The sequence below is a fragment of the Scyliorhinus torazame genome, chromosome 17 (genome assembly GCF_047496885.1).
Source record: "Scyliorhinus torazame isolate Kashiwa2021f chromosome 17, sScyTor2.1, whole genome shotgun sequence".
In the NCBI taxonomy this organism is placed as follows: domain Eukaryota; kingdom Metazoa; phylum Chordata; class Chondrichthyes; order Carcharhiniformes; family Scyliorhinidae; genus Scyliorhinus; species Scyliorhinus torazame.
Genome location: NC_092723.1, coordinates 164,297,144 through 164,324,704, shown reverse-complemented (window position 1 = coordinate 164,324,704; position 27,561 = coordinate 164,297,144). Strand labels below are relative to the sequence as shown.

Below are 27,561 nucleotides of genomic sequence, written 5' to 3'. Positions count from 1 at the left end.
CCTCTCTTTCCTTATTTCTCTCTTTGTTATCCTCTGTTTGTTTTTGTAGCCTTCCCAATCTTCTGACTTCCCACTTCTCTTTGCCACATTATAGGCTTTCTCTTTTGCTTTGATGCATTCCCTAACTTCCTTTGTCAGCCCATGGCTGCCTAATCCCCCCTCTGATAACCTTTATTTTCTTTGGGATGAACCTCTGTACTGTGTCCTCAATTACTCCCAGAAACTCCTGCCATTGCTGTTCTACTGTCTTTCCCACTAGGCTCTGCTCCCAGTCGATTTTTGTCAGTTCCTCCCTCATGCCCCTGTAGTTACCTTTATTTAACTGTAACACCTTTACATCTGATTCTACCTTCTTTCTTTCAAAATGGAGATTGAATTCTACCATATTATGATCACCTCCTCCAAAGTGTTCCCTTACTTTAAGATCTTTAATCAAGTCTGGCTCATTACATAACACTAAGTCCAGAATGGCCTGTTCCCTCGTGGGCTCCATCACAAGCTGTTCCAAAAAGCCCTCCTGTAAACATTCAATGAATTCCCTTTCCTTGGGTCCACTGGCAGCATTATTTACCCAGTCCACCTGCATATTGAAGTCCCCCATGATCACTGTGACCTTGCCTTTCTGACATGCACTTTCTATTTCGTGGTGCATTTTGTGCCCCTGGTCCTGACCACTGTTAGGAGGCCTGTACATAACTCCCATTATGGTTTTTTTGCCTTTGTGGTTCCTCAACCCTACCCACACAGACTCCACATCATCTGACCCTATGTCGTTTAGTGCTATTGATTTAATTTCATTCCTAATTAACAAGGCAACCCCACCCCCTCTGCCCACCTCTCTGTCTTTTCGATATGTTGTGAATCCCTGGATGTTTAAATGCCAGTCCTGAACCCCCTGCAACCACGTCTCTGTGATGCCTACCACATCATGCCTGCCAGTCACAATCTGGACCACAAGCTCATCTATCTTGTTCCGTACACTGCGCGCATTTAAATATAGCACCTTTAATTCTCTATTGACCGTCCCTTTTTGTTTTCTTAGTGTGGTGGACCTTGGTTTACTGAGCCTTTCCATACACAGTGTCATATTTTGTGGGATGGGGACTATCGTAACCTCTCCTGAGTTCTGTCTTTTCGTGCTTTTTTGTATTCCTAAGCAGCTACGCTTCCCACTGATTACTTCACCTCTTGGTTCCCTGACTTTCCCTGCCCCCCCAATCTCTAGTTTAAAGTCCTATTGACCACCCTATTTACTCTTTTCGCCAGAACACTGGTCCCAGTTCGGTTCAGGTGAAGACCATCCCAACGGTATAGGTCCCCCCTGTCCCAAAACTGATGCCAGTGTCCCATGAAAAGGAACCCCTCTTTCCCACACGACTCTTTCAGCCACGTGTTAACTTCCCTTATTCTTGCCTCCCTAAGCCAATTTGCACGTGGCTCGGGCAGTAATCCGGAGATTATGACCCTTGAGGACCTGTTTTTTAATTTGAATCCTAGCTCTTTATAATCTCTAAACAGGTCCTCTTTTCTAGACTTGCCTATGTTGTTGGTACCGACATGGATCACAACAACTGGATCCTTCCCCTCCCTCTCCAGTATCCTTTCAAGCCGATCAGAGATGTCCCGCCTCTAGCACCGGGCAGGCAACATACCATGCGGGACTCTTTATCCTGCTCACAAAGGATACTATCTATCCCCCTGATAATAGAATCCCCTAAAACTACAACTTGCCTATTTACTCCCTCCCCTTGAATGGCCTGCTGAACCATGGTGCCTTGGTCAGCTGACTCATCCTTCCTGCAGCCCTGTTCGCCATCCACACAGGGAGCAAGTGCCTCATATCTGTTGGACAGGGTCAAGGGCTGAGGCTCCTGAGTTCCTGACTGCTGGTTCCCTTTACCTGCCTGACTTGCAGTCACACCCTGCTGTCCCTGGCCACTGGCAGGATTTAAACTACTTACTCTGACAGGTGTGACTGCCTCCTGAAACACAGTGTCCAGGTAAGTCTCCCCCTCCCGGATGTGCCTCAGTGTTTGAAGCTCAGACTCCAGCTCATCAACTCTGAGCCGGAGCTCTTCGAGCAGCCAACACTTAATAAAATAAGTGAGAAGGAAATATAAATATAACTCCAAATATAACACCCGCCCCAACAACCCTGGACACACCCATACCCACTATTACAGCCTCAGAGGGAAGAGCTGCCTTCGTGAAAGTGAACCCGCGGAAAGCGACGGGCCCTGACGGAGTCCCTGGGTGAGCACTCAGAGCCTGCGCTGACCAGCTGGCGAGTGTATTCACAGACATCTTCAACACTTCGCTCCTCTGCTGCAAGGTCCCCACCTCCTTCAAGAAGACCACCATATACCAATACCAAAAAAGAACAAGGTAGCCTGTCTCAACGACTACCGACCGGTGGTCCTCATGTCTGTTATCATGAAATGCTTCAAGCAGCTAGTCAGGAGATGGATCAATGCCAGCCTCCCAGACGGTCTCGATCCATTGCAGTTCGCCTATCACCGCAACCGGTCCACAGCAGATGCTATCTCCCTGGCTCTACAATCAACACTTGAACACCTCGACAACAAGGATACCTATGTAAGACAGCTGTTCATCGACATCATCTCCGCCTCCAACACCATCATCCCAACAAGACTAATAACCAAACTCTGCAATCGTGGACTTGACCCCTCCCTGTGCAGCTGGATCCTCGACTTCCTCACCAACAGACCACAATCTGTCAGGATAGACAACAGCACCTCCTCCTCAATAGTTCTCAACACCGGGACCTCGCAAAGATGTGTGCTCAGTCCCTATTCACACACAACTGTGTGGCAAGATTTAACTCCAACTCAATCTATAAGTTTGCAGATGACACAACGACGAATCAGACTACAGGAGGGAGATAAATCACTTGGTTGCATGGTGTACTGAAAACAACCTTTCCTTAAATGTCGGAAAGACCGAGGAACTGATCATCGTCTTCAGGAAACGTAGCACGACACACACTCCCGTCTGCATCAATGGCTCTGAAGTGGAGATGGTCGATAGCTTTAGGTTCCTGGGGGTCACCATCACCAAGTCTGTCCTGGTCCACTCGCGTTGATGCAACAGTCAAGAAAGCCCAACAACATCTCTACTTCCTACGGAAGCTAAAGAAATTTGGCAAGTCTGCATCGACTCTCACAAACCCCTGCAGATGTGCCATAGAGAGCATCCTATCCGACTGCATCACAGCCTGGTATGGCAACTGCTCGGTCCAAGATCGCAAGAAACTGCAGAGTGTGGTGAACTCAGCCTAACGCATCACACAAGCTTTCCACCCCCACATTGATTCTGTCCATACCTCCCATTGCCTCAGGAAGGCAGGCAGCATTATCAGAGACTCCTCCCACCCAGGCATTGCCTCCTTCCAGCCACTTCCATCAGGCAGAAGGTGTTACAGAAGTCTGACGACCCGCACATCCAGACATAGGAACAGCTTCTTCCCCACAGCTACAAGACTTCTCAACGACTCCCCCTCGGACTGATCTGTTCCCTGTACGAACACTACTCACAAAGCCCAATGTTGCTCTTGCTCATGTATTTGCTTTGCGTGGCCCCTTGTTCTGCACTGTAACCAATCAGTTTGTCGATGTACCATTTGTCAATGTTCTCTGTTGATTATTCTTTTTGTCTATGTACATCCCATGTACGTTCCTCGGCCGGAGAAAAATACTTTTCACTGTACTTCGGTACTGTGGTAGTAGAGGTATTACGGTACCTGGCCTCGGTGACTCTGGATCAGTCCCGGCCTCGAACACTCTCAACTGCTACATCGACTGTATTTATCAACGGGCACGAGACGTTCTGCGTAATCGACTCTGGGAACACGGAGAGCTTCATACACCCCGGCACGATCTGCGCATTACAAAGTCTTCTCCACGGTGGATCTTAAGTCCGCCTACCACCAGCTCCCCATCCGCACTAGTGACCGAAAATACACTGCCTTCGAGGCAGATGGGCGGCTCTATCACTTCTTCAGGGTTCCCTTCGGTGTCACCAACGGGGTCACGGTCTTCCAGCCCGAGGTGGACCGAATGGTTGACTGGTACGGTTTACGGGCAACATTCCCGTATCTCGATAATGTCACCATCTGCGGCCACGACCAGCAGGACCACGACCACAAAATTCCTCCAGACCGCAAAGATCCTTAACCTTACATACAACAAGGATAAATGCATGTTTAGCACCGACCGCCTAGCCATCCCCGGCTACGTAGTGCGAAATGCTGGTAAAGGCCCTGACCCTGAGCGCATACGCCCTCTTCTGGAGTTCCCCCTCCCTCACTGCTCCAAGGCCCTGAAGCGCTGCCTAGGGTTTTTCAGTTACAACGCCCAGTGGGTCCCTAACTATGCGGACAAGGCCCGTCCCCTATCCAATCCACAGCTTTTCCCCAGTTGATAAAGGCCCGCCAGGCCTTCAGCCGCATCAAAACGGACATTGTAAAGGCCACGATGCACGCCATCGATGTGTCCCTCCCCTTCCAGGTCGAGAGCGACTCATCTGACGTAGCTCTGGCGGCAACCCTCAACCAAGCGACAGGCCAGTGGCCTTTTTCTCCCGTACCCTCCATGCTTCCGAAATCCGCCACTCCTCAGTCGAAAAGGAGGCCCAGGCCATAGTAGAAGCTGTGCGACATTGGAGGCATTACCTGGCCGGCAGGAGATTCACTCTCCTCACTGACCAATGGTTGGTTGCTTTCATGTTCGATAATGCACAGCGGGGCAAGATAAAAAACAATAAGATCTTGTGGTGGAGGACCGGACTCTCCACCTACAACAACGAGATCTTGTATCATCCCGGGAAGCTAAACGAGCCTCCTGACGTCCTGTGCCACCGCACAAGTGGACCGCCTCCGTGCCCTCCACGAGGATCTCTGCCACCCGGGGGTCACTCGCTTTTTCCACTTTATCAAGACCCGCAACCTGCCCTACTCCATCGAGGAGGTCAGGACAGCCACCAGGGACTGCCGAATCTGCGCGGAGTGCAAACCGCACTTCTACCGGGCAGAGAAAGCGCACCTGATAAAGGCTTCCCGTCCCTTTGAACGCCTCAGCATGGACTTCAAAGGCCCCCTCCCTCCACCGACCGCAACACGTACTTCCTGAATATGAGTACTCCCGGTTCCCATTTGCCATCCCCTGCCCCGACATGACCGCAACCACCGTCATCAAGGTCCTCCATAGCATCTTTGCACTGTTCGGGTTCCCCGCTTACATACATAGTGATAGGGGGTCCTCCTTTATGAGCGACGAACTGCGTCAATTCCTGCTCAACAAGGGCATCGCCTCGAGCAGGACGACCAGTTACAACCTCCGGGGTAACAGACAGGTAGAGAGGGAGAATGGAACGGTCTGGAAGACCGTCCTACTGGCCCTACGGTCCAGGAATCTCTCAGTCTCCCGCTGGCAGGAAGTCCTCCCGGATGCCCTCCACTCCATCCGGTCAGTGCTTTGTACCACAACCATCCAGACACCTCACGAACGTCTCCTTGTCTTCCCCAGGAAGTCCTCCTCTGGGACCTCGCTCCCGACCTGGCTGGCAGCTCCCGGACCCATCCTGCTCCGAAAACACATGCGGGCGCACAAGTCGGACCCGTTGGTCGAGAGGGTCCATCTTCTCCATGCTAACCCCCAGTACGCCTACGTGGCATACCCCGACAGCCGACAAGATACGGTCTCCCTACGAGACCTGGCGCCCGCCGGAGCCCCACGCACACCCCAGCCACCAGTCCCACCCTCCACCAGGGCACCTTACAGGAGGATCGGTCCTTCTGCCGGCCCTGTCTAGGCCGCCCACCCACCGACGCACCCCGCAGGCGCTCCCTTCCCAGGGCAACCGTTTTCCTCACCAGCAGCGACTAGAGGTGTTGAAGCTGCCATGGAGATCGAGGCCACGCTCCCAGAGTCACAGACGCCCGCGCCTCCACCGGAGTCACCACCGAAGCTCCGACGATCACAGAGGACGACCAGGGCCCCCGATCGACTGATTGCTTCATTTTAAATTGTAAATTTAAATTATAAATTGTAAATAATTACTAGAATTGTAAATAGTTACAAAACGCTGTACGGAGGTATTCTGGTACCTCCATAACTAATTCTACCACGTTGCCATGTTTGTCGTATCAGGCCACCACCACCGCCGGACTCTTTTTTAACAGGGGGTGAATGTGGTAGTAGAGGTATTATGGTACCTGGTAATGCTGGAACACCATTGGTAGAAATTGTATGCTTTCTATTGGTCAAGCTGTATGGTAGCTCCGCCCTGCTAGGTGGGGTATAAGAGCCCGTGCCACCCCAGCAGCCTTCATTCTGTACCTGAGCTGCTGAGGGAAACATCTAACTTATGAAAGCCTTCAGTTGGACTACAACCTCGCTTTAGTGGTCATTGATCGTGCATCAGGTACATGTGATTTTGTTCTGCTATTTCAATAAGTCATCCTCGTGTCATAAGGGACCGGTTTATCTCAGTTGGCCAGACAGTTGGTTTGTGATGCAGAACCAAGGCCAGCAGCGTGAGTTCAATTCCCGTCCTGCCTGAGGTTATTCATGAAAGCCCCGTCTTCTCAACCTTGCCCCTCGCCTGAGGTGTGGTGATCCTCAGGTTAAATCACCACCAGTCAGCTCTCCCCCTCAAAGGGGAAAGCAGCCTATGGTCATCTGGGGCAATGGAGACTAAGAAAGACTTGAAATTATATAGCACCTTTCATGACCTCAGAATGTCCCAAAGAACTTCACAGCTGTGAATGTCAACAAATGTCCCAATTTGTTCCTTCAGAGTGCAGAACGTAGCATTCGTGTACAGTCAGCCACACCCACACTGAGACAGTTTGCTTTCCCCAAGTACTCAGCAGAGGGGCTACAAGCAGATTAGTGTCAAATATCTTAGATATTGTTGTGAAATTCTACAGATATCCCTTTTGTAAAAACCAACATTTTAAATAGTTGCCTCTGGTTTTGAAAAGTAATGTCAATGCTGGACTCTGTGCGTGCGTGCAGTTTTCTGGTTTGCATTTTTAAAGTACACACCCCCTCCCAACTCCATAACAGTCATTCACCTGCCAGATCGAGGGAGACTCATCGACAACTAGCTGAGGTGTAAGCTCCCAATTACAAAAAATCTACAAGGATCGCTCCAGGGATGAGAAATTTCAGTCATGAGGACAGATTGGAGAGTTTAGCACTGTTCCCCTTCGAGAGGCGAAGGTTAAGAGGAGATTTGATCGAGATAATAGAACAATAATAGAACATTACAGCGCAGTACAGGCCCTTCGGCCCTCGATGTTGCGCCGACCTGTGAAACCAATCTAAAACCCATCTGCACCATTCCCTTATCATCCATATGTTTATCCAATGACCATTTAAATGACTTTTATGTTAGCAAGTCCACTGCTGTTGCAGGCAGGGTATTCCACGCCCTTACTACTCTCTGAGTAAAGAACCTGCCTCTGACATCTGTCCCATATCTATCGCCCCTCAATTTACAGCTATGTCCCCTCGTGCTAGCTGGTGCTAACTTTGAGTTGGCTCTTAATTTGGTTCTGTTTAATCACGTTTCCTCAAGAGTCGCCAGGTATGTTTCGACACCGCCACAAGGTTCAGAACCGAATACTGATCAATGACTCGATACACCAGTTAGTAAGTTCAAAAGCAATGCTCATTTATTTACACACAGTCAAATCTACTCATGCATAAACTCTACAAACTAAACTACCACTATTACTAAAGCCTATACTTAGCTTTGGGCACCCACTCAGTCAGAGGAACAATGGCCGTTGCTCGGTTCTGAGGCTGCTGGGTTGAGCTGTTTACAGGGTAGCAACTAGGAGCGTCTATCTCGTAGCATGCATTGACTTGGGACTTACTTGGTCTGATGCAGCTGCTAGGCAGGTCTCTCTCTTTAGCGAGAGCCAAAGCCAAAGGAGGGCATTTTCCCTTGGGGGATATCTTTTATACTAAAAAGGGCTTTGCGCGCTTTTGGGCGGGCCTTGAACTTCGCCTCAACTAATTGGGTCTGTCCCAATCATCTGTATCGATTTTCCTCCAAGAGAGGGGTGGTTCCCTGATTGTTGGGCGTGTCCTGGTGACTGTCAGTCTGCTTTGTCTTAACTTCTTCTGGCGCCGGGGAGTCTGTCCTAACATTGTGTATCTAAATGTTTCCCTTTTGTCCCCGGAGATGGCTCATTAGTATGTAAATAGTTTGGTAGTTTCTGTCCTGTCTGAGAGTTTAAGGTTCTAATCAACAGACAGAGCTTGCACCTGCTTGTTTCTTAGCATTGTCCAATTTTCCCTGCATTCTTTGCGGGTGTCCATTTTGTAATCGGGACATGGCCATCCCAGATGGCTACATAGCCATCTGTTTAAAGTCATGAGGGAGCTGGAGAGAGTAGATTGGGAGAAACAGTTCCTGTTCATAAAAGGATCAAGAGAGGATACAGATTTAAATTGATTTACTAAAGCAGCAAATGTGATGTAAGAAGAAACCTTTTCATAAGAACGAATGGTTTGGGTCTGGACTGCACAGCTTAGAAGCATAGTGGAAACCAGTTCAATCCAGGCATTCAAGAGAAAATTAGATGGTAATTTGATTCGAAACAATGTGCAGGGGTACGGGGAAACGGCAGGGGAAAGGCACTCAGTCATGATGTTCGTTTGGAGAGGTAGAGCAGACACGATGGGCCGAATGCCCTCCTTCTGCGCTGTAACAATTCGGTGATCCTGTGATGGTGCCACAATGAAAATTTCAGCAATTGGAAAAGATTGAGCTCTTTTTCTTTGCACTATCCAATATTTTAGTTGGAGATCTTGAAATTATTAATGAGTTGGGCAGGCTAGATGTGGAGAGAATGTCCCCACTTAATTTAAAACTAGTGGCCATAAAGTACAAGGTAGCTATTAATAATTCCAACTGAGAAATAAGGAGACTTGTCTTTACTCAGAATGAGGCTGGAATGTGGAACTCAAGCTCGCAGGAGGTGGGAGAGGTAATTAGCTTATTTTTTTAATGAGATATGGGTATTGATGGCTAGACCAATCTGGTGGTGATCCGTCTCATTGAACCACAGCAATCCGTGTAGTGTAGGGACACCCACAATGCTGCTGGGGAGGGAGTTCCAGGATTTTGACCCAGCGACAGTGAAGGAATGGCAGCGATATATTTGCAAGTCAGTACGTTGTGTGGCTTGGAGGTGAGCTGGCAGGTAGTGACGTTCCCTTATATCTGCTGCCCTTGGCCTTCCTGCAGTGCATCTTGTAGATGATGCACACTGCTGCTATTGTGTCTCAGTGATGGAGGGAGTGACTGCTAAGGGTGGATAGGGTGTCAATGAAGCGGGCTGCTTAGTCTGGAAGCTTCTAATATTTCAAAAGTAATCCAAATGGGTGCCGTCAAGAAAAGGAGATAGGAAGACACGCAGCAATGTTCAACTGTGGCTCTGAGTTAGAAAATGGTGGCTTCAAGCCCCGCTCCTGGCCTGAGCATCCAATCCAGTCTCGTGCCGTACTGAGGGAGCACTGCAGCATTAGACGTGCTGTCTTCTGGATGAGATATTAAATGGAGCCCCCAATCTGCCTCCTCAGGTGGATGTAACAGATCACATGGTACAATGTTGAAGAGTAGGTAAGTTATATTGTCCTGGCCAATATTAACCAACTAAACCAAATGATCTGATCAGTAACACATTGCTGTTTTTGGGAGCTTGCTGTGCGCAATTGGCTGTTGCACTCCCTTCATTACATCAGTGACTAAACCTGCGAAGTACATGATTATTTGTGAAGCGGTTCGGGTCATTCTATGGTTGTGTATGGCGTTATATAAATGTAAGCTTAGATTGGGTGGGGTGTGGATTATAAACATCCACTAACATTCAAACCCTCCACCACCGCTGAACAGTGGCAGCCATGTGTACCATCTACAAGATGCACTGCAGTAACTCACCAAGGTTCCTTCGACAGCACCTTCCAAACCCATGACCACAGCTGTCTAGAAGGACAAGAGCAGCATATACCTGGGAGCCCCACCACCTGGAGGTTCCCCTCCAAGTCACTCACCACCATGACTTGGAAATATATCCCCCCTTCCTTCACTCTCACTGCGGCAACATCCTGGAACTCCTTCCCTGACAGCACTGTGGGTGGACCTACACCTGAAGGACTGCAGCGGTTCAAGAAGGTAACTCACCCCCACCTTCTGAAGGGCAACTAGGGATGGGCAATAAATGCTGGCCGAGCTCACGACACCCACATCCCATAAATAAATTTTAAAAACACTAACTAGTTGGACCGAAAGGCCTGTTTCTGTTCTGTATATTCGTAGGTCAATCCAGTTATGAAGGCAGTAGGTGAGGTCTCCATGATAAAAAGAAACTCCCCCAAACACCAGAAATGTTGCCTTCTCCAAGCTCAGGAGATGCTAGAATTGAGTAATCGGTAAATGTAGGTCTACAGATGGCAAACCGATCGGCTCCCAGAAACCTTGCAGTGTAACTGAAGGACATTTCTACTTCGATTTGTGCAAACACCAGTGACATATCTCCAAAAGCAAGTCCAAAACTATCCCCCGGAATGTGGTGTGCGCGGAATATTTCCCTTGCTGCTCCTTCAGTGGCGCCTTTCCTCAGGGGAGGGAGAGAGGGAATGACTGGGACCGGATTAAAAATGAATTCCCTAATCAATTGGGGGGGGGGGGGGGGTTGATGCTAACGGGGTTGTTAATGGGAAGATTCAGATACACCCCACATAAGCTGAGCAACACTTAAATTTGCACAGAAAGAGATGGGATCACTTTAATATTAAAATAAAATACTCTGGACACCACCGCAGATACACAGTTGGTGCATTCTCATAATGGGATTTCTTTGAACAAAGTGAACCAGCCTCACCTACTGGCCAATATCCACTCTGCTATTTTTGAGTCTGGGTGACATTGCCAATCTGAAACATCTCCATTTCTCACCCCGCCCACCGTGTAGATACAAATGGAACATGCTGGCCGGTTTGAGCAGGACGTCACCGTATCCTGCCTCTTGAATGGAGGGAGGCTAGTCATGGTTAAGGTGGGGGGGGGGGGTTGGCGATGGATTTCACCCGCCCCCTCCTCCCACCCCTCCCACAAGTCCTCACTGCTAATCAACTGTTCTATCCCGAACTGGATTTTCACACTGCCCCTGTTAACAACGAATACTCTCTCCCCGCCCGAGGACCCCCCCCCCCCCCTGTCCTGGGGTTTTAAACAAGAGGGAGCTTTGCCCCATGAATCGCATCTTTTAACACTGACAAGCGGGCAGTCCCACACGGATTAGTGGGTTTCTGATGGTTTGTGAATGAAGGCAGCGAAAACAGTCCCCTGCTTCCCTGAGACCCCATTTCCATTTACCTGGAAATTAGAGAATTCAATTGGATCTCATTCTAACGAGGGATCAGAAATGTAATAAGTAAGGTTGCAGTTCACTGCACTCCCACATTTCGAAGGTAATTTTAGTTAAGATGCCTAAAGCTGATAAAAGGATTTCTCATTCCACACAGCCCATGTCACAACTTTATTTAGTTCTTGCATCTACACATCTTGCTTATTAACTCATAGCCTGTAGAGCGTTTTAATTAACTACTTTTCTTCAGTGTGAATGTTGTTGTTTTTTTGAACAATGCTAGATTCATTTATGTAAAATTCCCCATGACTGACGTTTCATCAGCAACTTCCTTAATGGAAATCTAATGATCCAGAACGGGTGCCGGTCCCAGACATTCGCTTGGGGGTGGGGCAAGACGCTGCCACTGTTAATATCAGTAATCGATCAAAAGATTAGCAAAAAAAAATGCAAACACCGTATTTAGTTTTAATGACATTGGGAATATGACTGCGCTGGAGATGAGCTATGGGTCCCCGCACATTTACATAAGGTCACCCATCTCGATCAGACCCAGGACGTGGCTCTCTTTATTAAATGCCAGTCATGTTAAAAGTTTCAACACGGATTAGCTGGTGGTAAATAAAGGTTACACTGCAAAAAGGTCCACAAAAGCCCTCACAACAACAACAATGATTGAGTGCTCTATTGTAAAAAGGCACAGCAGTCTGATTGTAAGTTGTAAATATAAAATGGATTTATTAGCCAAGAGACAAGGTAATAATACCTCGGTCACTGCTCGAGACGGTGCATGTTGGCTGGATCCGTGTGCTATAACCACGGGATCCTTTCATTCGATGTTTACAGCCTATGCTCTCAAAATACTTCTCTCTAACTTCGGCTGGAATGTGACTTGTGGATCTTGTTCATGAGCCATATGGACAAAGCTGTAATCCCAATAAAAAAAAGATTCAAACCCGGCTCCCCGGTGAGGTTACTTTTTTAGTGATAATCTTTTATTCGCATCATACACCTCATCACAAAGTGGGGGATGTTGTGAGTGTGAAGGGTCACCCCCTTCTGCCACCACCACCCCTTAATTCAATATTCTCCAGTCAATGAAACGAAGTGGCTCGCCAACACCATCCAGAATGTATCATCACAAATCTTGACAGGGGTAGTGAGGGATGTCCAGTGTGGGGATGGTCTTCTGCATGCTTTTTAGACCCGTCAACGATTGGAATGTTCTTGCTGGCTGGAACTCGGCCCGGGTTGCAAGGACCTGGCCCAGGATCAGATATACAGACGATGGTTCACGTTACAGCTGATGTTGGACGTTGAAAGAGTTCATGTACATCTTGGCTTGGGGTGGACTTGTCTTCAGACCTGCTCAGGGGCTGACATTCTCCACTGGTGGTTCCAATGTGATTTCACTTTGTCCAGAGCTGGAGGTTGATTTGTTGGCGATCGAGGAGCAGCAGTTTGCTACTCTGTGGGCTATGCTGAGATCTCAGCCCGGGTAAGGGATCCGGGGCAGACAGAATGTAATCGATGCTGAATTTGATCTCTGATTCGGCTTTGAACAGGGGGCTGGTGTCTTGGGGCTGTCCCCCGGGGCACTCATTCCCAAAGAATATTTTGGGTGTCAGATGCCCAGTCTTGGAGCCGACCGCCGTCTCGCCACAGTAGGAGACATCGTGTAAGACATTGCCCTGCACTCCTGCTTCTGCAGACGGGGACACTTGCTTGCTGTTGGGCTGATGTTTCGAGAACTGTTTCACGCTCCTCCGCCTCCTCCTCCGCCGGTAATTCCCGTTTTCAAACAGGTCTAACATCGACTCACAGCCTGAAGCGAAGGTCCAGAAATTACCCTTGCCCCTCTCGTTTCCCTCTGACCTTGGAACCTGGGTTCATTGAGATAGAAGGAGAGGTTCATTATTCAACTGGAACGAGCTGCCTTGCATTTCGATACGAAAGAGTTGAATTTAGTTTGACCCAGCTCCCATTTTGTGGCAATCGGTCAATACCAAGGGGCACGGACCCTGACACCACCCAGTCCCGATCTGGGCAAACAGATCGATTCCAAAAGGAAATCCTGCTGAAGTGTGGGGTTGGGGAATTCATGTTGTCCCGCTGAAGTGGGTTAAAATCGGTGCAATGATGCATTGGGACAAATCGGAATAGATTACAGAGAGTCACATGGAGCTCAAAAAGTGAAGTTGATCAACAATAAGATGAAAATCATGTCAGCTATACCCCAGCTGCCACATACCCATATACCGGTAAACCCCACCGCTCTCAACTGCTTCCCCAATATCCTCAAAACTCAATCCCATTGCTCCCAAAACCTTCCCCAATATCCATAAATCCCAACCCCACAGTGCCCACCTCCATCCCCAATATCATAGAAATTACAGTGCTGAAGGAGGCCATTCAGCCCATCGAGTCAGCAACGGCCCTTGGGAAGAGAACCCTAATCAAGCCCATGCCTCCTCCATATCCCTGTAGCCCCACTTAACTTTTTTGGATACTAAGGGCAATTTAGCCACCAAACCCGCACATCTTCGGAGTGTGGGAGGAAACCGGAGCACCCGGAGGAAACTCATGCAGACACGGGGAGAACGTGCAGACTCCGCACAGACAGTGACCCAAGCCTGGAATCGAACCGAGGACCCAGAAGCGGAGAAGCCACTGTGCTACCATGCTGCCCTACCCTCAAAACTCAACCCCATTGCTCCCAACTCCTTGCCCAATATCATCAAACCCCAACCCTTCACTCCCAACTCCATCCCCAAAATACTCAAAACCCAATCCCATCGCTCCCAACTCCATCCTCAAAATACTCAAAACCCAACCCCATTGCTCCCAACTCCATCCCCAATTCCATAAAACCCAATCCCATCGCTCCCAACTCCATCCACAATTCCATAAAACCCAACCCCACCACTCCCATCTCTATCCCCAATATCCTCCAAACCCAACCCCATCGCTCCCAACTCCATCCCCAATATCTTCCAAACGCAACCCCATCGCTCCCAACTCCATCCCCAATATCCTCAAAACCCAACCCCATCGCTCCCAACTCCATCGTCAATATCCTCAAAACCCAACCCCATCGCTCCCAACTCCATCCCCAATATCCTCCAAACCCAACCCCATCGCTCCCAACGCCATCCCCAATATCCTCAAAACCCAACCCCATCGCTCCCAACTCCATCCCCAATATCCTCAAAACCCAACCCCATCGCTCCCAACTCCATCCCCAATATCCTCAAAACCCAACCCCATCGCTCCCAACTCCTTCCCCAATATCCTCAAAACCCAACCCCATCGCTCCCAACTCCTTCCCCAATATCCTCAAAACCCAACCCCATCCCTCCCAACTCCATCCCCAATATCCTCAAAACCCAACCCCATCGCTCCCAACTCCATCCCCAATATCCCCAAAACCCAACCCCATCGCTCCCAACTCCATCCCCAATATCCTCAAAACCCAACCCCATCCCTCCCAACCCCTTCCCCAATATCCTCAAAACTCAACCCCATCCCTCCCAACTCCATCCCCAATATCCTCAAAACCCAACCCCATCGCTCCCAACTCCTTCCCCAAGATCCATAAAACCCAACCCCATCGCTCCCAACTCCTTCCCCAATATCCTCAAAACCCAACCCCATCGCTCCCAACTCCATCCCCAATATCCTCAAAACCCAACCCCATTGCTCCCAACTCCATCCCCAATATCCTCAAAACCCAACCCCATCGCTCCCAACTCCTTCCCCAATATCCTCAAAACCCAACCCCATCGCTCCCAACTCCATCCCCAATATCCTCAAAACCCAACCCCATCGCTCCCAACTCCATCCCCAATATCCCCAAAACCCAACCCCATCGCTCCCAACTCCTTCCCCAAGATCCATAAAACCCAACCCCATCGCTCCCAACTCCTTCCCCAATATCCTCAAAACCCAACCCCATCGCTCCCAACTCCTTCCCCAATATCCTCAAAACCCAACCCCATCGCTCCCAACTCCTTCCCCAAGATCCATAAAACCCAACCCCATCGCTCCCAACTCCTTCCCCAATATCCTCAAAACCCAACCCCACCGCTCCCAACTCCATCCCCAATATCCTCAAAACCCAACCCCATCGCTCCCAACTCCATCCCCAATATCCTCAAAACCCAACCCCATCGCTCCCAACTCCATCCCCAATATCCACAAAACCCAACCCCATCGCTCCCAACTCCTTCCCCAATATCCTCAAAACCCAACCCCATCGCTCCCAACTCCTTCCCCAAGATCCATAAAACCCAACCCCATCGCTCCCAACTCCTTCCCCAATATCCTCAAAACCCAACCCCATCGCTCCCAACTCCATCCCCAAAATCCTCAAAACCCAACCCCATCGCTCCCAACTCCATCCCCAATATCCTCAAAACCCAATCCCATCGCTCCCAACTCCATCCCCAATATCCTCCAAACCCAACCCCATCGCTCCCAACTCCATCCCCAATATCCTCAAAACCCAACCCCATCGCTCCCAACTCCATCCCCAATATCCTCAAAACCCAACCCCATCGCTCCCAACTCCATCCCCAATATCCTCAAAACCCAACCCCATCGCTCCCAACTCCTTCCCCAAGATCCATAAAACCCAACCCCATTGCTCCCAACTCCATCCCCAATATCCTCAAAACCCAATCCCATCGCTCCCAACTCCATCCCCAATATCCTCAAAACCCAACCCCATCGCTCCCACCTCCATCCCCAATATCCTCAAAACCCAACCCCATCGCTCCCAACTCCTTCCCCAATATCCTCAAAACCCAACCCCATCCCTCCCAACTCCATCCCCAATATCCTCAAAACCCAACCCCATTGCTCCCAACTCCATCCCCAATATCCTCAAAACCCAACCCCATCGCTCCCAACTCCATCCCCAATATCCTCAAAACCCAACCCCATCGCTCCCAACTCCATCCCCAATATCCACAAAACCCAACCCCATCGCTCCCAACTCCATCCCCAATATCCACAAAACCCAACCCCATCGCTCCCAACTCCATCCCCAATATCCCCAAAACCCAACCCCATCGCTCCCAACTCCAACCCCAATATCCTCCAAACCCAACCCCATCGCTCCCAACTCCATCCCCAATATCCTCAAAACCCAACCCCATCGCTCCCACCTCCATCCCCAATATCCTCAAAACCCAACCCCATCGCTCCCAACTCCTTCCCCAATATCCTCAAAACCCAACCCCATCCCTCCCAACTCCATCCCCAATATCCTCAAAACCCAACCCCATTGCTCCCAACTCCATCCCCAATATCCTCAAAACCCAACCCCATCGCTCCCAACTCCATCCCCAATATCCTCAAAACCCAACCCCATCGCTCCCAACTCCATCCCCAATATCCTCAAAACCCAACTCCATCGCTCCCAACTCCATCGTCAATATCCTCAAAACCCAACCCCATTGCTCCCAACTCCATCCCCAATATCCTCAAAACCCTACCTCAGCGCTCCCAACTCCTTCCCCAATATCCTCAAAACCCTACCTCAGCGCTCCCAACTCCATCCACAATATCCTCAAAACCCAACTCCATCGCTCCCAACTCCATCCCCAATATCCACAAAACCCAACCCCATCGCTCCCAACTCCATCCACAATATCCTCAAAACCCAACCCCATCGCTCCCAACTCCATCCCCAATATCCTCAAAACCCAACCCCATCGCTCCCAACTCCATCCACAATATCCTCATAACCCAACTCCATCGCTCCCATCTCCATTCCCAAGATCCATAAAACCCAACCCCATCATTCCCAACTCCATTCCCAATATCCTCCAAACCCAACCCCATCCCTCCCAACCCCTTCCCCAATATCCTCAAAACCCAACCCCATCGCTCCCAACTCCATCCCCAATATCCCCAAAACCCAACCCCATCGCTCCCAACTCCTTCCCCAAGATCCATAAAACCCAACCCCATCGCTCCCAACTCCTTCCCCAATATCCTCAAAACCCAACCCCATCGCTCCCAACTCCTTCCCCAATATCCTCAAAACCCAACCCCATCGCTCCCAACTCCTTCCCCAAGATCCATAAAACCCAACCCCATCGCTCCCAACTCCTTCCCCAATATCCTCAAAACCCAACCCCATCGCTCCCAACTCCATCCCCAATATCCTCAAAACCCAACCCCATTGCTCCCAACTCCATCCCCAATATCCTCAAAACCCAACCCCATCGCTCCCAACTCCTTCCCCAATATCCTCAAAACCCAACCCCATCGCTCCCAACTCCATCCCCAATATCCTCAAAACCCAACCCCATCGCTCCCAACTCCATCCCCAATATCCTCCAAACCCAACTCCATCGCTCCCAACTCCAACCCCAATATCCTCCAAACCCAACCCCATCGCTCCCAACTCCATCCCCAATATCCCCAAAACCCAACCCCATCGCTCCCAACTCCTTCCCCAAGATCCATAAAACCCAACCCCATCGCTCCCAACTCCATCCCCAATATCCTCAAAACCCAACCCCATCGCTCCCAACTCCATCCCCAATAGCCCCAAAACCCAACCCCATCGCTCCCAACTCCTTCCCCAAGATCCATAAAACCCAACCCCATCGCTCCCAACTCCTTCCCCAATATCCTCAAAACCCAACCCCATCGCTCCCAACTCCTTCCCCAATATCCTCAAAACCAACCCCATCGCTCCCAACTCCTTCCCCAAGATCCATAAAACCCAACCCCATCGCTCCCAACTCCTTCCCCAATATCCTCAAAACCCAACCCCATCGCTCCCAACTCCATCCCCAATATCCTCAAAACCCAACCCCATCGCTCCCAACTCCATCCCCAATATCCTCAAAACCCAACCCCATCGCTCCCAACTCCATCCCCAATATCCACAAAACCCAACCCCATCGCTCCCAACTCCTTCCCCAATATCCTCAAAACCCAACCCCATCGCTCCCAACTCCTTCCCCAAGATCCATAAAACCCAACCCCATCGCTCCCAACTCCTTCCCCAATATCCTCAAAACCCAACCCCATCGCTCCCAACTCCATCCCCAATATCCTCAAAACCCAACCCCATCGCTCCCAACTCCATCCCCAATATCCTCAAAACCCAATCCCATCGCTCCCAACTCCATCCCCAATATCCTCCAAACCCAACCCCATCGCTCCCAACTCCATCCCCAATATCCTCAAAACCCAACCCCATCGCTCCCAACTCCATCCCCAATATCCTCAAAACCCAACCCCATCGCTCCCAACTCCATCCCCAATATCCTCAAAACCCAACCCCATCGCTCCCAACTCCTTCCCCAAGATCCATAAAACCCAACCCCATTGCTCCCAACTCCATCCCCAATATCCTCAAAACCCAATCCCATCGCTCCCAACTCCATCCCCAATATCCTCAAAACCCAACCCCATCGCTCCCACCTCCATCCCCAATATCCTCAAAACCCAACCCCATCGCTCCCAACTCCTTCCCCAATATCCTCAAAACCCAACCCCATCCCTCCCAACTCCATCCCCAATATCCTCAAAACCCAACCCCATTGCTCCCAACTCCATCCCCAATATCCTCAAAACCCAACCCCATCGCTCCCAACTCCATCCCCAATATCCTCAAAACCCAACCCCATCGCTCCCAACTCCATCCCCAATATCCACAAAACCCAACCCCATCGCTCCCAACTCCATCCCCAATATCCACAAAACCCAACCCCATCGCTCCCAACTCCATCCCCAATATCCCCAAAACCCAACCCCATCGCTCCCAACTCCAACCCCAATATCCTCCAAACCCAACCCCATCGCTCCCAACTCCATCCCCAATATCCTCAAAACCCAACCCCATCGCTCCCACCTCCATCCCCAATATCCTCAAAACCCAACCCCATCGCTCCCAACTCCTTCCCCAATATCCTCAAAACCCAACCCCATCCCTCCCAACTCCATCCCCAATATCCTCAAAACCCAACCCCATTGCTCCCAACTCCATCCCCAATATCCTCAAAACCCAACCCCATCGCTCCCAACTCCATCCCCAATATCCTCAAAACCCAACCCCATCGCTCCCAACTCCATCCCCAATATCCTCAAAACCCAACTCCATCGCTCCCAACTCCATCGTCAATATCCTCAAAACCCAACCCCATTGCTCCCAACTCCATCCCCAATATCCTCAAAACCCTACCTCTGCGCTCCCAACTCCTTCCCCAATATCCTCAAAACCCTACCTCAGCGCTCCCAACTCCATCCACAATATCCTCAAAACCCAACTCCATCGCTCCCAACTCCATCCCCAATATCCACAAAACCCAACCCCATCGCTCCCAACTCCATCCCCAATATCCTCAAAACCCAACCCCATCGCTCCCAACTCCATCCCCAATATCCCCAAAACCCAACCTCAGCGCTCCCAACTCCATCCACAATATCCTCAAAACCCAACCCCATCGCTCCCAACTCCATCCCCAATATCCTCAAAACCCAACCCCATCGCTCCCAACTCCATCCACAATATCCTCATAACCCAACTCCATCGCTCCCATCTCCATTCCCAAGATCCATAAAACCCAACCCCATCATTCCCAACTCCATTCCCAATATCCTCCAAACCCAACCCCATCCCTCCCAACCCCTTCCCCAATATCCTCAAAACCCAACCCCATCGCTCCCAACTCCATCCCCAATATCCCCAAAACCCAACCCCATCGCTCCCAACTCCTTCCCCAAGATCCATAAAACCCAACCCCATCGCTCCCAACTCCTTCCCCAATATCCTCAAAACCCAACCCCATCGCTCCCAACTCCTTCCCCAATATCCTCAAAACCCAACCCCATCGCTCCCAACTCCTTCCCCAAGATCCATAAAACCCAACCCCATCGCTCCCAACTCCTTCCCCAATATCCTCAAAACCCAACCCCATCGCTCCCAACTCCATCCCCAATATCCTCAAAACCCAACCCCATTGCTCCCAACTCCATCCCCAATATCCTCAAAACCCAACCCCATCGCTCCCAACTCCTTCCCCAATAACCTCAAAACCCAACCCCATCGCTCCCAACTCCATCCCCAATATCCTCAAAACCCAACCCCATCGCTCCCAACTCCATCCCCAATATCCTCCAAACCCAACCCCATCGCTCCCAACTCCAACCCCAATATCCTCCAAACCCAACCCCATCGCTCCCAACTCCATCCCCAATATCCCCAAAACCCAACCCCATCGCTCCCAACTCCTTCCCCAAGATCCATAAAACCCAACCCCATCGCTCCCAACTCCATCCCCAATATCCTCAAAACCCAACCCCATCGCTCCCAACTCCATCCCCAATATCCCCAAAACCCAACCCCATCGCTCCCAACTCCTTCCCCAAGATCCATAAAACCCAACCCCATCGCTCCCAACTCCTTCCCCAATATCCTCAAAACCCAACCCCATCGCTCCCAACTCCATCCCCAATATCCTCCAAACCCAACTCCATCGCTCCCAACTCCAACCCCAATATCCTCCAAACCCAACCCCATCGCTCCCAACTCCATCCCCAATATCCCCAAAACCCAACCCCATCGCTCCCAACTCCTTCCCCAAGATCCATAAAACCCAACCCCATCGCTCCCAACTCCATCCCCAATATCCTCAAAACCCAACCCCATCGCTCCCAACTCCATCCCCAATATCCCCAAAACCCAACCCCATCGCTCCCAACTCCTTCCCCAAGATCCATAAAACCCAACCCCATCGCTCCCAACTCCTTCCCCAATATCCTCCAAACCCAACCCCATCGCTCCCAACTCCTTCCCCAATATCCTCAAAACCCAACCCCATCGCTCCCAACTCCTTCCCCAAGATCCATAAAACCCAACCCCATCGCTCCCAACTCCTTCCCCAATATCCTCAAAACCCAACCCCATCGCTCCCAACTCCATCCCCAATATCCTCAAAACCCAACCCCATCGCTCCCAACTCCATCCCCAATATCCTCAAAACCCAACCCCATCGCTCCCAACTCCATCCCCAATATCCACAAAACCCAACCCCATCGCTCCCAACTCCTTCCCCAATATCCTCAAAACCCAACCCCATCGCTCCCAACTCCTTCCCCAAGATCCATAAAACCCAACCCCATCGCTCCCAACTCCTTCCCCAATATCCTCAAAACCCAACCCCATCGCTCCCAACTCCATCCCCAATATCCTCAAAACCCAACCCCATCGCTCCCAACTCCATCCCCAATATCCTCAAAACCCAATCCCATCGCTCCCAACTCCATCCCCAATATCCTCCAAACCCAACCCCATCGCTCCCAACTCCATCCCCAATATCCTCAAAACCCAACCCCATCGCTCCCAACTCCATCCCCAATATCCTCAAAACCCAACCCCATCGCTCCCAACTCCATCCCCAATATCCTCAAAACCCAACCCCATCGCTCCCAACTCCTTCCCCAAGATCCATAAAACCCAACCCCATTGCTCCCAACTCCATCCCCAATATCCTCAAAACCCAATCCCATCGCTCCCAACTCCATCCCCAATATCCTCAAAACCCAACCCCATCGCTCCCAACTCCATCCCCAATATCCTCAAAACCCAACCCCATCGCTCCCAACTCCATCCCCAATATCCTCAAAACCCAACTCCATCGCTCCCAACTCCATCCCCAATATCCTCAAAACCCAACCCCATCGCTCCCAACTCCATCCCCAATATCCTCAAAACCCAACCCCATCGCTCCCAACTCCTTCCCCAATATCCTCAAAACCCAACCCCATCGCTCCCAACTCCATCCCCAATATCCTCCAAACCCAACCCCATCGCTCCCAACTCCTTCCCCAAGATCCATAAAACCCAACCCCATCGCTCCCAACTCCATCCCCAATATCCTCAAAACCCAACCCCATCGCTCCCAACTCCTTCCCCAATATCCTCAAAACCCAACCCCATCGCTCCCAACTCCATCCCCAATATCCTCAAAACCCAACCCCATCGCTCCCAACTCCATCCCCAATATCCTCAAAACCCAACCCCATCGCTCCCAACTCCATCCCCAATATCCTCAAAACCCAACCCCATCGCTCCCAACTCCATCCCCAATATCCCCAAAACCCAACCCCATCGCTCCCAACTCCATCCCCAATATCCCCAAAACCCAACCTCAGCGCTCCCAACTCCATCCACAATATCCTCAAAACCCAACCCCATCGCTCCCAACCCCTTCCCCAATATCCTCAAAACCCAACCCCATCGCTCCCAACTCCATCCCCAATATCCCCAAAACCCAACCCCATCGCTCCCAACTCCTTCCCCAAGATCCATAAAACCCAACCCCATCGCTCCCAACTCCTTCCACAATATCCTCAAAACCCAACCCCATCGCTCCCAACTCCTTCCCCAATATCCTCAAAACCCAACCCCATCGCTCCCAACTCCTTCCCCAAGATCCATAAAACCCAACCCCATCGCTCCCAACTCCTTCCCCAATATCCTCAAAACCCAACCCCATCGCTCCCAACTCCATCCCCAATATCCTCAAAACCCAACCCCATCGCTCCCAACTCCATCCCCAATATCCTCAAAACCCAACCCCATCGCTCCCAACTCCATCCCCAATATCCTCAAAACCCAACCCCATCGCTCCCAACTCCATCCCCAATATCCTCAAAACCCAACCCCATCGCTCCCAACTCCTTCCCCAATATCCTCAAAACCCAACCCCATCGCTCCCAACTCCATCCCCAATATCCTCAAAACCCAACCCCATCGCTCCCAACTCCATCCCCAATATCCTCCAAACCCAACTCCATCGCTCCCAACTCCAACCCCAATATCCTCCAAACCCAACCCCATCGCTCCCAACTCCATCCCCAATATCCCCAAAACCCAACCCCATCGCTCCCAACTCCTTCCCCAAGATCCATAAAACCCAACCCCATCGCTCCCAACTCCATCCCCAATATCCCCAAAACCCAACCCCATCGCTCCCAACTCCTTCCCCAAGATCCATAAAACCCAACCCCATCGCTCCCAACTCCTTCCCCAATATCCTCAAAACCCAACCCCATCGCTCCCAACTCCTTCCCCAATATCCTCAAAACCCAACCCCATCGCTCCCAACTCCTTCCCCAAGATCCATAAAACCCAACCCCATCGCTCCCAACTCCTTCCCCAATATCCTCAAAACCCAACCCCATCGCTCCCAACTCCATCCCCAATATCCTCAAAACCCAACCCCATCGCTCCCAACTCCATCCCCAATATCCTCAAAACCCAACCCCATCGCTCCCAACTCCATCCCCAATATCCACAAAACCCAACCCCATCGCTCCCAACTCCTTCCCCAATATCCTCAAAACCCAACCCCATCGCTCCCAACCCCTTCCCCAATATCCTCAAAACCCAACCCCATCGCTCCCAACTCCATCCCCAATATCCTCAAAACCCAACCCCATCGCTCCCAACTCCATCGTCAATATCCTCAAAACCCAACCCCATCGCTCCCAACTCCATCCCCAATATCCTCCAAACCCAACCCCATTGCTCCCAACTCCTTCCCCAAGATCCATAAAACCCAACCCCATCGCTCCCAACTCCTTCCCCAATATCCTCAAAACCCAACCCCATCGCTCCCAACTCCATCCCCAATATCCTCAAAACCCAATCCCATCGCTCCCAACTCCATCCCCAATATCCTCAAAACCCAACCCCATCCCTCCCAACTCCATCCCCAATATCCTCCAAACCCAACCCCATCGCTCCCAACTCCATCCCCAATATCCCCAAAACCCAACTCCATCGCTCCCAACTCCATCCCCAATATCCCCAAAACCCAACTCCATCGCTCCCAACTCCATCCCCAATATCCTCAAAACCCAACCCCATCGCTCCCAACTCCATCCCCAATATCCTCAAAACCCAACCCCATCGCTCCCAACTCCATCCCCAATATCCTCAAAACCCAACCCCATCGCTCCCAACTCCTTCCCCAAGATCCATAAAACCCAACCCCATTGCTCCCAACTCCATCCCCAATATCCTCAAAACCCAATCCCATCGCTCCCAACTCCATCCCCAATATCCTCAAAACCCAACCCCATCGCTCCCAACTCCATCCCCAATATCCTCAAAACCCAACCCCATTGCTCCCAACTCCATCCCCAATATCCCCAAAACCCAACCCCATCGCTCCCAACTCCATCCCCAATATCCCCAAAACCCAACTCCATCGCTCCCAACTCCATCCCCAATATCCTCAAAACCCAACCCCATCGCTCCCAACTCCATCCCCAATATCCTCAAAACCCAACCCCATCGCTCCCAACTCCTTCCCCAAGATCCATAAAACCCAACCCCATTGCTCCCAACTCCATCCCCAATATCCTCAAAACCCAATCCCATCGCTCCCAACTCCATCCCCAATATCCTCAAAACCCAATCCCATCGCTCCCAACTCCATCCCCAATATCCTCAAAACCCAACCCCATCGCTCCCAACTCCTTCCCCAATATCCTCAAAACCCAACCCCATCGCTCCCAACTCCATCCCCAATATCCTCAAAACCCAACCCCATCGCTCCCAACTCCTTCCCCAATATCCTCAAAACCCAACCCCATCGCTCCCAACTCCATCCCCAATATCCTCAAAACCCAACCCCATCGCTCCCAACTCCTTCCCCAATATCCTCAAAACCCAACCCCATCGCTCCCAACTCCATCCCCAATATCCTCAAAACCCAACTCCATCGCTCCCAACTCCATCCCCAATATCCTCAAAACCCAACTCCATCGCTCCCAACTCCATCCCCAATATCCTCAAAACCCAACCCCATCGCTCCCAACTCCATCCCCAATATCCTCAAAACCCAACCCCATCGCTCCCAACTCCATCCCCAATATCCTCAAAACCCAATCCCATCGCTCCCAACTCCATCCCCAATATCCTCCAAACCCAACCCCATCGCTCCCAACTCCTTCCCCAAGATCCATAAAACCCAACCCCATCGCTCCCAACTCCATCCCCAATATCCTCAAAACCCAACTCCATCGCTCCCAACTCCATCCCCAATATCCTCAAAACCCAACCCCATCGCTCCCAACTCCATCCCCAATATCCTCAAAACCCAACCCCATCGCTCCCAACTCCATCCCCAATATCCTCAAAACCCAACCCCATCGCTCCCAACTCCATCCCCAATATCCTCAAAACCCAACCCCATCGCTCCCAACTCCATCCCCAATATCCTCAAAACCCAACCCCATCGCTCCCAACTCCATCCCCAATATCCTCAAAACCCAACCCCATCGCTCCCAACTCCATCCCCAATATCCTCAAAACCCAACCCCATCGCTCCCAACTCCATCCCCAATATCCTCAAAACCCAACTCCATCGCTCCCAACTCCATCCCCAATATCCTCAAAACCCAATCCCATCGCTCCCAACTCCTTCCCCAATATCCTCCAAACCCAACCCCATCGCTCCCAACTCCTTCCCCAATATCCTCCAAACCCAACCCCATCGCTCCCAACTCCATCCCCAATATCCTCCAAACCCAACCCCATCGCTCCCAACTCCATCCCCACTATCCTGAAAACTCAACTCCATCGCTCCCAACTCCATCCCCAATATCCTCATAACACAACTTTAAACCCCATCGCTCCCACCTCCATCCCCAATATTCATAAAACTCAATAACTTTAAACCCCATTGCTGCCACCTACATCCCCAATATCCTCAAAACCCAACCCCATCGCTCCCAACTCCTTCCCCAATATCCTCCAAACTCAATAACTTTAAACCCCATCACTCTCACCTCCATCCCCAATATTCTCAAAACTCAATAACTTAAAAGCCTACCGCTCCCAACTCCTTTCTCAATAGCCTCAAAACTCAATAACTTTTAGGAGCGGGGTCTAGACTCGAGGTGAGGTGGGAGCGGGGGGGGGGGGGGGGGGGGGGGCAGGGTCTCACCTTTACGAAGCAGCTGTTCAATGAGAGGTTGTGCCGGATTGAATTCTGCCACGCTCTCTGGTTTGCTCTGTAGTAGGGGAACTTGGTGATGATAAAGTCATAGATGCCGGACAGAGTGATTCGGTACGCCGGGCTCTGTTGGATGGCCATTGCAATCAAAGCGATGTAGCTGTAAAGACAATGAGAAGATAAAAATTGAACTCTTCTCTCCCCACCCGCCCGCTCTCTCAGCGGGACAGAGCTCTCGTTAAATCGCAATACAAACGCTTTCTTTACCTGTAGGCAGGTCGAGATACCTTCTTCTCTTCGTCGGAACTACAAGGCGGGTAATCATCTCCGTCGTAATTAAAGCAGTTGTAAGGATATTGAGAATTGTCAAACATTGCCGAACTATGGGAGCTCCCTAACAAACGGAGCAAAAAGCAAGAGTAGCGAAAGTGAGCCCCACTCCGGTATAGTGGAGTAGATTCCTCACAGGAGACTGGTTCAATAGCGGTCCCTCTTGTTGATCAATGTTGGGGGGGGGGGGGGGGGATTTAATCGCTCCGAGGTCTTCAGACAGAGGTCTATAGGGAGACTTCTTCCCTATCTGCCAGTTAATCTGACTATAAGACTGGCAATAACTGATTAAATTGCTTAATTCTCGCGTGAACCTTTGAACTCGATTGTGCTCAACCAGTAGCTGCGCTCGTTGTGGGTGGTCTGAACGGGAGGCACCAGAATATCTCCACAGGAGCTCTCACTGCGCCCCATGTTAGAATGCATGGCTGGAGTTTAGTTGTGTTTTTTGTTGTTGTCGTGTTTTTGAAATGCAGAGAGTCCGCTCTTTTGCAAACATGCATTTAGAGCAGAGAGAGACACAGAGAGCGAGAGATACACACATCACATTCCTTGCAGCAGTCAGTCCCAGCCACTGACTGGCAAGCGGGCCCTGATGGAATCTGCAATGCCAGATAATAGACATAAATTGTATTTCCGTGAGTGAAGCAGACTCTTGCTTTCAAAGCCGCGGAACAGAGAATTTCAGTGATTCCTGACAAATGGGGAAAGTTAAAAGGGAAACAGCCGGAGGGGGAGAACATTGCAGCTTGTGTGGGCTTTGATGTATATGAAGAATTAAAGTAAACGCGGTCGATAAGTGTAAGAGGGTTAAATACGGCTGCCTGCTGTTTT

General features: G+C 50.7%; 1 protein-coding gene across 1 annotated transcript; it reads right to left on the bottom strand.

Annotated features, from left to right (window-relative positions):
• Positions 1-12,125: 12,125 nt before the first annotated feature.
• foxl3 (forkhead box L3) lies at positions 12,126-27,154 on the bottom strand. The gene is made up of 3 exons (XM_072481558.1): positions 26,665-27,154; positions 26,389-26,557; positions 12,126-13,287 (listed from the first exon to the last, which is right to left on the bottom strand). The coding sequence occupies exons 1-3, from the start codon at positions 26,769-26,771 to the stop codon at positions 12,814-12,816; spliced, it is 750 nt and encodes a 249-aa protein (XP_072337659.1). The 5' UTR covers positions 26,772-27,154; the 3' UTR covers positions 12,126-12,813.
• Between the last annotated feature and the right edge of the window lie 407 nt (positions 27,155-27,561).